The sequence below is a fragment of the Cheilinus undulatus genome, linkage group 20 (genome assembly GCF_018320785.1).
Source record: "Cheilinus undulatus linkage group 20, ASM1832078v1, whole genome shotgun sequence".
Taxonomy (NCBI): domain Eukaryota; kingdom Metazoa; phylum Chordata; class Actinopteri; order Labriformes; family Labridae; genus Cheilinus; species Cheilinus undulatus.
Window position 1 is genome coordinate 27,889,297 of NC_054884.1, and position 14,130 is coordinate 27,903,426.

At 40.2% G+C, this 14,130-nt stretch overlaps 1 protein-coding gene across 5 annotated transcripts in view; it reads right to left on the bottom strand.

Moving 5' to 3' along the window:
- kat6b (K(lysine) acetyltransferase 6B) overlaps window positions 1–14,130 on the bottom strand; it is a 36,787-nt gene that overhangs the window by 13,995 nt on the left and 8,662 nt on the right. For 4 of the 5 annotated variants that reach the window (XM_041815790.1, XM_041815791.1, XM_041815793.1 and 1 more), the window contains exons 3-8: window positions 10,500–10,608; window positions 6,253–6,368; window positions 5,935–6,016; window positions 5,304–5,433; window positions 2,290–3,251; window positions 1,052–1,173 (exon numbers count right to left, since the gene is read on the bottom strand). In XM_041815790.1, the coding sequence (XP_041671724.1) occupies window positions 1,052–1,173; window positions 2,290–3,251; window positions 5,304–5,433; window positions 5,935–6,016; window positions 6,253–6,368; window positions 10,500–10,608 (1,521 nt within the window). The remainder of the gene's footprint in view (window positions 1–1,051; window positions 1,174–2,289; window positions 3,252–5,303; window positions 5,434–5,934; window positions 6,017–6,252; window positions 6,369–10,499; window positions 10,609–14,130) is intronic. The other variant, XM_041815794.1, reaches the window with a different exon arrangement.

Consider the following 14,130-nt stretch of genomic DNA (forward strand, 5'->3'; position numbering starts at 1 on the left):
AAAATATCTGGGCGATAAGTTGATCTTTTTTTATTATAAATCAGTTAATGATGGATTATTTCTCTTTTAGGTACCTCAAGCAGCTAGGAAGGAAGCTATCATTCAGAAATGGCTTTAGGTATCAGTGGAGTATTCACTTCACATTCCAGCTGAATAATTCTTAAAATACTGGAATAGTTTGACTTTAAATTAATAAAATTATTGAAACTCCTTAGATCTGGCATTGAGAAAGCACTTTCCAGTGTATAAATTGTGTTGCTTGTGTCATCCACTCTATTTAGTTGAAAATATTACTCTAAAACAGTGGTTCCCAAAGTGGGGGTCACGACACATCAAGGATGGATTGCGGGATGCTTTCAAAAACAAAAAAAGATGTTTAAAATTATTCAAAATGGTGTATTTTAGTTATAAATTGTATCATCTATGAAATATTATGAATTTAAAGCCATAGTTAAGTGAGAGTTGTGCTAAAATGTGCATAATGTGTAAGAAACTTAAATTGTAATAATAATAAATACATGTTAAATTATACATTTCTACATGATGCTCAGTGCAACAATTTACACCTTAACCACCTTCATTGGACAATGGGAGTCCCAAGTTTCTAGCACTGTTATTTTGAGGAATATGGAGCTGAAAAGTTTTGGAGTCCCTGCCCTAAAACATCAATTTTAAAGCTTGTCTGGTTATAAAACTGACTACATGTAATATTGATATCTCTGTATGGTTTACAAAAGCAAACAAGACCATGACTTTTTCTATATATTTGTTATTAATGCATAAAATCAGTGCTATAAGGGCAGGTTATAGATGAATGTTGTTGACAGCACAATACCTAAACAGCCTTCTTTTTACATTTTCCACATTAAAGATTCTTGATACAACTAACAATTAAAAGTGGACACTACTGTCGTATGTACAGGATAATATAAGCTATGAGATAAGATGGACCATTTCTCCACAGGGGGTTGCCAAAGTTGACTGAAATTCCTTAAGGGAGCTATAAAAATATCAAGGTTATCCTAAAACTTCAGCTGTACTCTTTTCTCACCTGTGCAGCGAGTTCCTGAACATGCGTGAACGTCTCGATGTCCTCCTCTGTGACGTGTTCTCTGGACATAGCCGCTAATTCCTCCCGCGCCTCCTGCTTCACACGCAGCTCCCCATTGTGGCCTGTTACGGGAACAATAAAACAACATCAACACATCAGATAGCACATCAACAGCGGCCTGTTTGAAGCAGCCGTGGCAGAATAATCTCATAAATGCATTCTATGCAAATGTGCTTATACTGTGAGTGCTGCTGCTGAGCCAGTTTGAGGCCGTGTCTCGGAGGAATTTTATAATGTATCATCTTTGCATGTTTATATGAAAATCCCTAATGTAATGAAGTGAAACTAAATCACTCTAATTGCGTAACCGCTTTCATGTGCTTAGTCATCCACCAAGACAGTTTCCCATGAATGAAGAAAGCGGATGCAGTGAAGGGAGCGAGAGTCGACATGAAAAGCAACTGATGTTGGAAAGCAGGCAGTAATTTTATGAAAGACATCAACACTATGACTTAACCACCAAAACAAAGAGCCATTACAAATGGACGTGATGTGTCATTAACATATTTATGGAAATGTGCTGCTGGGGTAAGAAGTGTTTGAGCAGCGAACTGTTTCAAACACCTTGAAACATGTATCCGTTTGTTTTTGCTATGTGTTATTTTTTAAGCAGTGACTCCTCGCCTGAAGACGGTGAAATGTGAGGGTTACTTCTCTTCTACAATCACCATGTCAACTCTGACTCAACTTGGGTGGCTGAATCACTGGGTTGGATGTGTCTAATGACCGCTGGAAGTGAGGTTGAGTGGAGACAGAGATTTCAAGAGTGAAGGTGGGATGAGGAAGAAGAGCGCTGATGTGACTACAGCCTCTACTAGGTAGCGAACACAGCGTGCGCACTACTGCAGAAGGGTTCAAGGACAGAGCAAAGGAGCAACATGAGGGAGTTAGTGGGCCATGCACTATGACAAAAAGCCAACGGGCAAGAGGATGGAAGCCACGTGAACTCCGCAGCCAAGTCAAAAAACGCAAACGGGTTAAGAAACTAAAAGAATTCAAATTAGGCAGAGGATTAGTAGTCTGTTAGGATGTTGAGTTTGTCTTCTCAAAGAAAAGATTAGCTCTAGTCTGACAAAATTAAAAAAAAGTAGCTGCCAGTGTCAAGCTTTAAAAAAATAAAGAAGAAGCTTAAAGGTGTGGAGACGCAGGTCTTGGCTGGAGTTTCAAGCCTTGCTTACCATGATTATTCTCAGGCTTAATTCTTCCGTCTGTCAAGCCTCCCTTTCCTGGTGAGGGGGCTCCTTTCTGAGGGCTCACTTTATACCTCAGTCTGCCTAGCGTCCTGTGCTTTTTAAGGAAGGGGTTACGTTTGAAATGACTGACCATCTTAAATGGGTGTCCTCTGGGTCGGCCCGGCCCAGCAGACGAGGAGTGTAACCTACTTCTATGAAATTCATTCTTTCCAAGACGCTGGGGCCCAGATTTGGACGCATGAGGGGAGTCTTGCTTATGATGTATGCGCTTAGGTGGCGCGTAGCAATGTAGCCTCTTTTTCCGCGACTGTCCCTGAGTAGTAAAAATGTGAGAGAGTCCATCAAATAGTCCCTTAAGCTGGCTGCTATTGCAGAGACTACTCAGGGAGGGAACACTAGACTGGCTGGAGGAGCTCTGAGGGGAGTTAGCAGAGGTGGAGCTGCTGGACACCTGCGATGGGGGGCTAAGGCCTGGCAACGAGGGTGCGGGAGGGAGTGCAGAGGACGAGGGGGCTATCTTTTGAGTGGGGTCAGCAGCGAAGGCAATCGGCTCTGAAGGCTGGGACACTTTGGGTGGACCCTGGTCTCGAGAGCTTAACTGATTGGCGGACAACTCTACGGCTACAGCTCGCGAGCGACGGCCCACGGGGGAGGGGGTAAAGAATTTGGAAAGCCCATCGATAAGCCCTTTGGTTTTCTTGTTAACGGTGAGTGTAGCTGGGGTGGAGGTGGGCGTGAGGGGGGGAGTGGTGGTGGGGGTGGAGGTGGTGAATTGGGTGGCGTCGACCGCACAACAGGGGTCTGCAACAGCCAATCTGTCTCTGGCGTCCTTCACAGATGCAGCATGACCAGATGAAGGTGTAGAACAGACGGTAATCTTTTGACCCCTACCAGGTGACCCCCTTCCTCCAAGTGCTACCATGGAGCCGTCACCACTGGTTACAGACCTGTTGGGACAACAAAAACAAAGGTTTACAAGGCCTTACTGCCAGTGCAAATACATGTTACATCTACTAGGTCTGCATTGCATGAGAAGAGCATGTAATGTGCAGCAACACTGGTCAATATCATAACCATATAAATTGTGAAAAATAACATAAAATGGCTACAACATACAGTTTCTACACCCTTAATGCTGCTCTATTTGTTTTACACAATACCTGTGCTAAGAACATGACCATCTGAATCCATAATTATACAGAAACATTTTTTTCCATCCCTATACTGGTGCTGATTTATCTGTAGGCAGCTTTTAGCTACCTTAAGATTTATCTGACTGCATCAAAATGTTGTGAGAGCATGGTAATTTGATCCAACAGCAAAGTTTCCCACACAATAAAGATACCTGGGTGGACCACCCTGCCATACAAGTATATTTGCTGGACATTTTTTTTCCAAATCTGTATATAATTACCATCCATGCATGAGAGACAGGCGTCCACTCCTACATCCTTCCAGTGCATGCACTGTTTAAGTGGTAACATCTCATATCTAATATTAAGCGTCTTACACTATAAGTCAAACATTTGTCTGCAGCTGCTTGTTGCTATAATTATCTTGTACTCCTGCTTCCTAGGAGGATAGTTTCCATATACTACCTCATTTACAAAAATTTGAGCATCTTTATGCAGCGTACTGCAGATAAATTCTGTCAAAAAAAAGCAAAACCACAAAAAATAAAAACTAAAAAAAAGTTTGGAGGGATGGGATGCCCCAATCTACCACCCCTACTGCCCAAGTAGAGCATCATTCTGTGGGGAACGATACTATCATATGTGCACATGCTGTTTGAGTTTATATGATTCTTTCTTTACTACGACAATAAAGACAGACTTTTGTGATGCTTCTATTGCAGTGCTCATTTTGCAAAAATGCTGAAATTTAGATTAATTGCACTTCCCACACGTCTCCTTTTCCTGTTTTGTGGTTTAAATCTCTACTACACTACATTTGACATGTGTAAGTAAAGAAATAACTCCTACACTACCTTGAAAGTCACAAATTAACACTAAATATCTGCTTACAAATTCCTGCATTAATTTTATAAATCTAAAATCTAGGGCTGTGAATTACATTTTTAAACAGCCATTAACCTCAGTTTTTAACTTTGGATTTTGTACTTCATTTAAAGGGAACTGACTTCCTTTTTGGATATAGACCTGCTTTATTTTGAAAGAAAAATAAGGAACTTCAGGTAGGACTAAGATTAAAACATAAACCTAACCTTGGAAAATGGAACTTAGCATGGATTGTAAAGGACATAAGGGACAGTAAAAAAGGTACATTTTTGAAAACAGAAGGCGCAGACGACTTTTGACTTGTCCACTGAGCTGCCTGTAAGTTTTAAAAACTAAAATGAGACATTAAGGAGCAGAATTTGACTTATTTTACATCACTGTGGCTGCAAGGAGACACTGAAGTGGCTTAACCAGAATGTGTTGTAAGGGACAAAAAAGCATGCAATTAATTCTGGACCTTAAATAACTGCAAATAAAGCATTAATGCTGACAGCCCTACTGAAAATACAATCTCTAGCATTATACATTTTGAAATAATGGGTTAGTTTACAAATACTGTACTCCCTCTTGGCAGATCTCAGGTCATGTTCTCACTGCCAAATCTATACAAAATCTTCAGCATTTATTCCTCATTTCACCAAGCACATTTTGTCTTCAATAGCCACTACTCTTAAGTTAATACACTCATTAATTCTGATTAGACGATAAGATTTCACTGCTGCATGCTTCTTTCCCTCATTGTTCAGCTTGTTTCTTAGCTCTTGCATACCTGCTATCATAATACTGAACTAAGTGTTGTTAGGGTTAAAGTTTAGTTGAAGATAAAGCTGGGAGAATGTTTTGCACCTTACAGTTGAGCTGCACAACATGGCCTTTTTTAATTGACACCAAGTTTGAGCACAAGTGATTAATACCGAGTGTCGTGAATACTTTAATTGATAAAAAATTGAATCAACCAATATTAGTTTATGACACACTTACATTCTTTGTTTGAGCTTATTTCTGGGCCTTCCGATTGGCTTTGCATATCGACGTTTGATCTGATCGGCTTTCTTGTGCAGCAGTTTCTTCCCATTCTCCTTTGGCCTGCACACTTGGCAGATCCAGGTTCCTGGAGGGTGTCCAAACACAGAGAGGGGACCGTTTAGGTGGGTTCATCAATTCAGAGGACATACAGTACATTCATTTGAAACATTTCCTTTAATACCGAGAGCTGGCGCGCATCCCACCGGCTCACAATGACAATCAATTACTCAGCACAAAGCGAAAATCCATAAGAAAAACATTGGGTCAATTCTCCGTCCAGTGAAATAGACTTCATGTCGGCTTGTTGAGCAAAGCTATGTGACTTGTATGAATTGCCTGCCAAATGTCCTACTACAGTACGTGCACCATCATTACAAGCCTTGCTGTAGGGTCAGTACTGTAATCCAGAGATAGCACATCTCCCCAGGGATGCTGGAATAATTTGATATGCATGCAAAGCTCCTAATAAGCCACCGCTGCCTCTCTGTGTGCTGAGTGACAGCCCCAAACGGCTGTGTGTGAAGAAAAGGCTTTGAAATGACAGCAGAGAGGGAAACAGAGAAGCCAGACAGTGTAAACACCTCACCTTTTGGCATTCTTGAAAGCGGCGGGTCACAGCATTCCATGTGAAAGCCTCGATCACATGAATCGCAGAATAGCATCTCATCCTGAAAGGAAACAGCAGGCATGTGTGAGGGATGTCCCTGCAGCATACATGTAACACCCCCCCCCCCCCCCCCTCCCCCCGTCATTTAAAATCTTTTGGAAAAAATGAGCCCAATCGTGCACAAGAGAGGCTTTACAAATGTGAGGGAAAACCAACAAATCCTCAGGGATGCACAAAATGAGATCTACCTCCAAGCCAAAAACACTGAAAATAGTCTGTTTGCTACATTATACTTACGGCGTTTTTCCCCTGTATTCGACAGGAGCTGCAGGTTTTGCATTCAATACACTGCCATCGTAATCTCTTCACATTTGAGGTTAATTCAGGGGAGAACTTCAGACATGATGGATGCCCTGAAGAAGCAATCAAGAATGCACATTAGCACAGCACATTTAAACCAGGGCTGACAGTGTCAGAAAGCCAGGGACGTGTCTTTTCAGTGCTTCACTCAGTGAGGTTAAATATTAGCATATTACATCACCAAACACAATGGCAACCCTCTGTGTCCGCAACACTTTTTCCCCCCTCGCCACAAGTTGTGTCTAAAAACAGTATGATCAAACATCTGAGCCGCTAATTACAGATAATTTGATCTTAATGAGGCAGAAACAGTAGCAGCACTCATTCTAATGGAGGCCGATCCATGAAAGTCATGTAAAAGCTTGCCTTTTCCCTCACCCGGCTCCCTCTCATGGTTGTAAAACAGCTGTTTTACAGTGAGAGCACAATTTGTGTACACTAGGAGCAGTTAATGAAAACCACCTCGACGCTACTTAGTCAAATTTGAGCTATAAAAATGTCACCAGGAGAACAATTCCTTACGGCATTTAAAATAATTGTTCAAACATAAATGACTCCTTGGCAGAGGTAATTTTATGGGGGGTTAGCAGTTTTGTCTGGAACAAAAGAACGGTAAAGGAAATGCCACCAATCTGCAGCGGGAAAAGGGTTGATCTTTGATCCTCTGAGGCTGACGTGCTCTATAAGAAGAATATAAAACGAGAGAAAATGACTCGAGTGAATTCAGATTCTAACCGCCACTTATGGAGCATCTGCCCTTCTTCAGCCCGCTGAGGGTTGCAAGCAATTTGGATCCCTCTAGCCACTCCATTTGAACATTGTTCTTCCATTAAATCCCTTCAAGGGAAGCGAAAAATGTGGAGCAAGAATGTGACATCTGTTTAACCGATGGTGAGATCCGCTGCTAACAGGGCTGGGCGACAGGAGAGGAAACTGACGAGAGGAAAATGATGGAAATTTGTCAACAATACAGATTTTTCCACCAAAGTAGTTTTATGTTATTTACTGTTTGTTGTAGAACACAAATAGGTGGTTTTTACATGCTAAATCATAATGTTTGATATGCAAATGTCCTTTTCTCATTGTTTTATATAATACTACATCATAATTACCTTTTAACAAACACATTTTTAGGGATTTTTTGTTCTTGATAGGAAAGTGGTTGGAGTAGAAGATCAGGCGAGAGTAGGGAAATGATGTGTGGGAAAGGAGCCACATGTCAGTTTTGAAACTAGGCCGTCTGTTTAGAGACTGCAGTAACTGTATATGGGCATAATCTCACTGCTAGGCCATGAGAAACCTATTTTTACCTTTTTTAAATACTTTGTTAGCTTTTTTGTTCTGCTGAAAGGGTATCATTTTATTACCCTTCACCAAGGAGGTTATTTGATCGGGTGGGTTTGTTTTTTAGTTTGTTAGCAACGTAACTCAAAAAGTAATGGATGGATTTTCATGAAATTTTCAGAAAATATCAGAAATGGCATAAGGAAGAACTGATTAGATTTTGGGACTGATCCGGATCACTGTCTGGATCCAGGAATTTTTTAAAGGATTCTGTACTATTGGGAGATAGGGCTAATGGTTGAGGTCTGTGCTCTCTGGGTGCTTTTCTAGTTTTAATATTATTTCATGTTTACATGTATACCTCTTGACTGGACAGGTACCCAAAAACATTAAAATATGCATTGGAGGGCTTAATAATAAATTGAGGTTTTAAGCTATATCAACATATTTTTTCAGCAAAATATAGGGTAAAACAAAACTGTTTATACTGATGTAACTTACATTGCATTAAAGTGAAATTGTATGTTTTTTTCTGTCTTCATCTGGCGATTGATTAAAAAAACAGATACCAGATGTATGCTCAAGAAAAGGACTGTTCACAGGAATAACCACCAACAGTAATATGCTTCATTACAAAATATATCTGAAATTTTTAGGCTAAATTGAGAAATACCATTCCATTTTTTTGTAAGGATTATTTTTTCAATATTATTGTCCCCCCAAATTTTTGTCATATTTAATGTGCATATTGACATTGTGCAGCTGTCTGTTAATAAAAGTTATTTTATCCAATGGGGATTTGACTTAGGACAATCCTGTGGTGTATTGGTCCTTAGAGAAGTGGGTATACTCTTTCTTTATCCCCCACATTTTTAATCAAGCAGCGATAACTGCCCTGTGTTATAAACAGACATTTGAGACTTTCTTGCACATCTAGTTCCCCTAAAAATGGGCTTTTCATTTTTGCAATGTTGTCTTTAACTTATCAGCTTCAGGGTGTGGAGATTATTATGAAACTAACTGCCAAGGAAGAGCCAATCTTACCATCATCTCTGATCACTATCTACAGGCTCTGACAACTACATGAGTATGCATTTTGAGTTAACTATTTCATAATTCCTAGCTGTGTTGAGGGTAATGCATCATGAAGCAATGCACTAGTAGAGTAAGATTATTTTCCTGTTGTCTTTGCCTTCTTAGGAGAGAAGATTTCAGGCCGGTTCAGACGACATAAAGTCAGCCAGATTTTGGCCTGACTGCACCGTCGCAGCTCATCGTCAAACCTCCTGCCTGATTTTGCACATCAGGAACAATAAACACTCTCACTATGCGACATAATAAACAACAAATTGTAGTGTGACAAGATGCCCTGCGACCACAATTCAACAAGATGAACATGGCAGAATTTTTGTTGCTTTGTCGCCTAGTTTGACACCGTTCACGTGAATCCTGACACCTACCAACAGAAAAGCATTTGCTCCTTATCTCTGCATCATCATTTACAAGAGTCTCTACTTTTTCTCCCTCCAGGGAACTTGTGTCTACATTTAATTGTATTTACATTATTACATGCATACCTGAATTTCTATCTGAAGCAGAGCCAGTCCATACTGTCCTCCTCTGGATATATCCATAATTGTTATCCATAATCCATAATTATTTCTTGTTTTCTTCTTTTATGAGTAAAAGAAAACAATCACACAAAGCACTTCTATCGCAGAGACAGTGGTGACATTAGCATACGATGAATGGTCTGGATCACACTTGTTATGTGGCCAGGTTGTCGGCCAAGACAGGGCAAGATCTTAGTGCCATAGTCTGACGTGGCGCCATTGTGAATGACCAAAAAAATTGTGTAGTCTGAGTGGGCCTTTAATATAGAGATAGAAATTTAAGTTGATATAGTCCAAATACCTGTGCATACCCTGCAGTACACTACTCAGACTGTATTACCACTCAGCGAAAAAATATAGAGATATGAATTTTGGTCCAGCCCTTATGCTTTAAACGATGTGCATTTGTGTATATGCTCAATAAAGGAGAATTTGATTGTAGGACTTTGTCCAAACAAAAGACAGTGTATAATTCATGAAGTATTGTGTGTGTATGTATGTGAGGATTTATTTATCAATAAGACTTAGAATATAAACTCTGGCCATGAATAATGTCCAATGTAAGGACCGATACTTGGTTTAAGTTTTATAGGCAGCAGCAAAGAAAGCTGTCACTAGGAAATAATGCAAAGAAGACCTCTGAGAATTCAACAACCTGAACTTAGAGAAAAATATATAGACTGATATATAGACTGCCTCTAAGACCCTTCATCGTGACACCACCAGATAAAGACAGATATCTTGAGTTGCATCAAAGCTGGCGCATGTATCCCACTGACATGACCTCTGAATGTCCATTTATGATGCTTTTTTTTAATGTTTATTTCAAAAGTAAAATAAAATATTGTTTTCAAAAAGAACAAAATAGATCTAGAGTATGATTTCCTGGACACACTGGGTGTTTTTATTCAGTGTTTTATCTATTCAACACGTTTAATCTTAAGTAAATGTAAAGATCTTTATCTCTAAAGGATTTAGAGAAGAATTTTGTTTAACAATTTAAAGAGTTTTGGCATGAGTGCTATGTCCATGCATTCAGATGTTTTGGTGTTTGTATAAGTGATTCTGCTGCTACATAACATATCAAATTATCTATGTTATGATATTCTCCTAAACTGTGACCATGTTTTATAGTAACTATCTGTCTCTATGTCTCATATACATCCATTCTGCTGCTTCTGAGTCTGTTGAAACCCAAATAACCACGCTATCAGTGCTGTCCAGACTACAGCATGTTGTGGTTTGTGGAAACATCCAAAATCTGAAGCGTTACACAAGGCGACTTACCACTGCTCCCACAGTCTGCACAGGACAGCAGCTCTTCTGGCCGCTTGTCCCGATTTGACTCTTTCGTTCCAAGACAGAAACTGCATATTGGGATGGGGTCGACCCGGAGCTGGGTGGGAACACAAACAGAGACAAACTGTTTAAAAACACAGAAACGGGCACAGGCTGTGAGTGTATGAAAGCCTGTTTGTTTTTCAGAGATTCTTTTTATCTTGTGAGGATTTTTGAGATCATTGCAGACATATTGTCGGTCAAAGCAGAAAGATAAAACGTAATAAAAACAAAATATGAACTTGTAGCATAAGCTGGAATGAAAAACGAGAGACTAGATATGAATAATAAATGCATCTCATCCTCTGAGAGATGCAACATTCGAGATCCACCTCCTTTATCCATTACATCTGAATGGGTAAGTGATCTTAGTAATCATAGTTTAAGGGCTTAATCCAATTCTTAAAGCTTGCACTCCAGTCTGAAAGGATTAACCAGCATGTAATCAAATTACCTCCATAATAAAACATGCTCTCATTGTTACTGCCATGATCCAGTGTAAATGTTGCAAGTCTCAGAACAAACACTCATTTAAAGGCTTACGGGGAAGTTCAGAAGAAGTAAAATATGAGCTCAAGGTTTAAGAGGATTTTCCCATTGATCGTTGAGAACGAAGAGGCGCCAACTTCACAGAGGAACAGTTAGTGTCAATGTTTCATAAACACAGCCCGTCAAAAATGAGCCAATCGCAGCCTAGGTTGAACTCACATGGACGTAATGCGGGTTTCATAAGGCGTCCCTTTAAATATGAGATCATACAGCCTCTAGAGGCGCATCAAACAACCCACTGCCTCCTTCTCTGCTCGAGAGGAAGTTCTTAACGGAAAATAACACTCGCAGGGTGTGACCATAAATAACCCACCTCATCATCAGTTTACACACTAAGGCCTTGTCGATTGACTGGAGCTCTGAAGGGCACTCTGGGGATGCCCATAATTAGTTCCTGGTTTCTATGACGCACATCAGCATCCTGACCTCAACAATATTTGCAACCTCCACATCTTTATCAGCCCTGACCCGGAGTTGATTCAAGGGGCAGCTTCTTTTTTTCATCCATCAACAGCCACAAGTATCTGGAAATGAATCCCATAGGGCAGAACAATACAGCAGGGATTTAGTCATCCTTCCTGGCTGCTGTATCAATTAGTTGTTACGGTGATGGGAAGCACTTTACCGCCACGTCAATGATTACTCTATTTTCCAACCTGCCAGGTCAATATTTGTGAGCAGGCTCTGGCATTAGAAGCAGTCGGCGGCTCACACAGCTGTGATTATGGATGTTAAAACAGTGCAATGCTGCTGTGCAATGAGGCTGCACTTGTAGGATGTAAGAATGATTCTCAGAGGTAATAAGTGAACTTGAAACAAAACTCAATACATCTCACTGTTACTGAGGCTGCAACAGCAAACAATCTTATTGAACTGACCTGGTTATAAGCCCAGAACTAGAGCTGAAGTCTGACATATTATTGTTCACATTCTGAGTGGGTCAGGTATCTAGCTGAAAGGACAAACTTTATCCAGTTAAAGCTTCGGAAGTATGCCAGACATCAAAATTTGTCTACATTTATATTCAAGTTAAATTGTTGATCTGATAAACTGGAGCCTGATGGTTGTTTGGCTAATATACTGGGACAAACACTGATATTTGTATCAGTGTATATTTCTGCAGAATAGCACCAACATTTAAATGTTCCGTCATGGAGTTATTTGTTTATGCAACAACTTCCTGAAAAGGCTGACTCGGGACTGACTGATTATTGATCTGGCCATCTATTGGGGCTGATATTCTGCATTTGGACGACTCTCTGTCTCTGCTTTTATTTTACTGATCACTGACAAAATGAATAGATTAACTATTATGCTACTCTGGCTCTACTCATGTGTGTCCTCCCCTCCAGCTCCATTTTCATTCTCCACAGTCTCACCTGGTGTCCTGCCCACAACACTATCTGAAAACTAAAGCCATGGTGACACAGCTCATCATTTCCTGTTTTCCTGCAGCTTGCCCTGTGCTGTTTCCAGCTAGCTAGTGCTAGAGCTAGCACAGAATTTTCTAAAAAGATACTAGGGCTAGTTATGCCTTTGTTCAGAGAGGGGGAAAGTGGACAGAGTTGGAAATGAAATGAAAGAGTGGGAGAGAGACATGGGGGAAAGGAGCCGCAGGCTGGACCTCAACCCAGGCCACGTGCGAATATGGGGCGCACCCTAACCGCTAGGCCATCTGCGCCCCAGGATTTGCTTAATTTGGGTGTCGGTTTTAGCTCAGCTGGTAGAGGAGGTAAACATTTATAAAGGCTAAAACCCTTTGTGCACTGGTTATGGGAACAATTCCAAACCTCAGTGCTGTTTAGTACATTACTTCCCCCCACTCTCTCTCCCCATATTTCTTGTCTCTCTTCAGCAGTCCTATCAAAATAAAGCAAAATCCCCAAAAATATCATTTGTAATAAAACTGCCTCATTTTTTGAACACTGCTGTTTGCTGCATCTCTACATATGCCTCTTACTTTTTAGTGGTTGATCTGCTAAATCTGTGCATATTGGTACCAAACATCAGTTATCAGCCTTATTACCTACTGATAATCAGTATCAACCCAGAAAAACAAACATTGATTGACCTCTAGTCTTGACACCAAAAGTTTGAACTTTGTCACGATACTAGTAAAAATCAAATAAAGCTGGCAAGAAAAATGCAAGGACCAGACACTTAATATTGGGTAATCTCTTGTCTTCAATGACCAAAACTTGCAAGCAATCAGGTGCTACATCAAAAGTGCAAAAATGTGTTTGCAACTGAATTTAGACCGTGTGCAGGAGTTTGTCTCCATCTTTTGAAAATGTTTATTTTAGGGCTTTAATATCTTATTGTACTAAAGATACTGGATAGAGTAAGGAACTAGTGAGAAAGTAGGGAATAACATACAACAAAGGAGCCACTGCCTTGTTTTGAACCCGGGCCACCGCTTCTTGGACAACAGCCTCATTGCTAATGTTAACCTCCTATGCATGGTTGAGCTTTTGGAGCAGCTAATACAAAGTTTGTTTCAGGTCCTAGCTTGGCTACACATGGTCTAACATTACTGGTCTGTCAGTTAGGTTCATTGGGCCTGTCCATACTTTAACATCATAACAAACAAGAAGGGTTTTTTTTTTTCACTTCAATAAGGCATCAACAAATGAAATGCACATACTTTTTACTCTTGCTTTGGTATGTTGATTGTTTAGGTTCAAAATCAAAACCAGTTATTATTGCTTAAATTTAGGATGGCCTTTTGCTAATCTCCATGTGCCCCTCAATACAGCTAGTCCCTAGAGACCTTCACCTTTTCCCCCACCATAGGCGACCTTGGCAGTAGATGTAGTTTTTTAATCAGTAATACTTTTCAATACTATCAGTCAGTAAAGTAATACTGTAGATATAAAAACTTGTAGTTTGAAGTCAAAAAGCGTCTCAGTATTCATAAGTCCTTGGCACATTTGTAACATCACATGGATTGCCAATTCAAGCACCATTCCAACAGAAAAGGTCTATAAGGATTCCTGCAAAACAAGTCTCTGTTTCTCAGAGCGAAACTAAT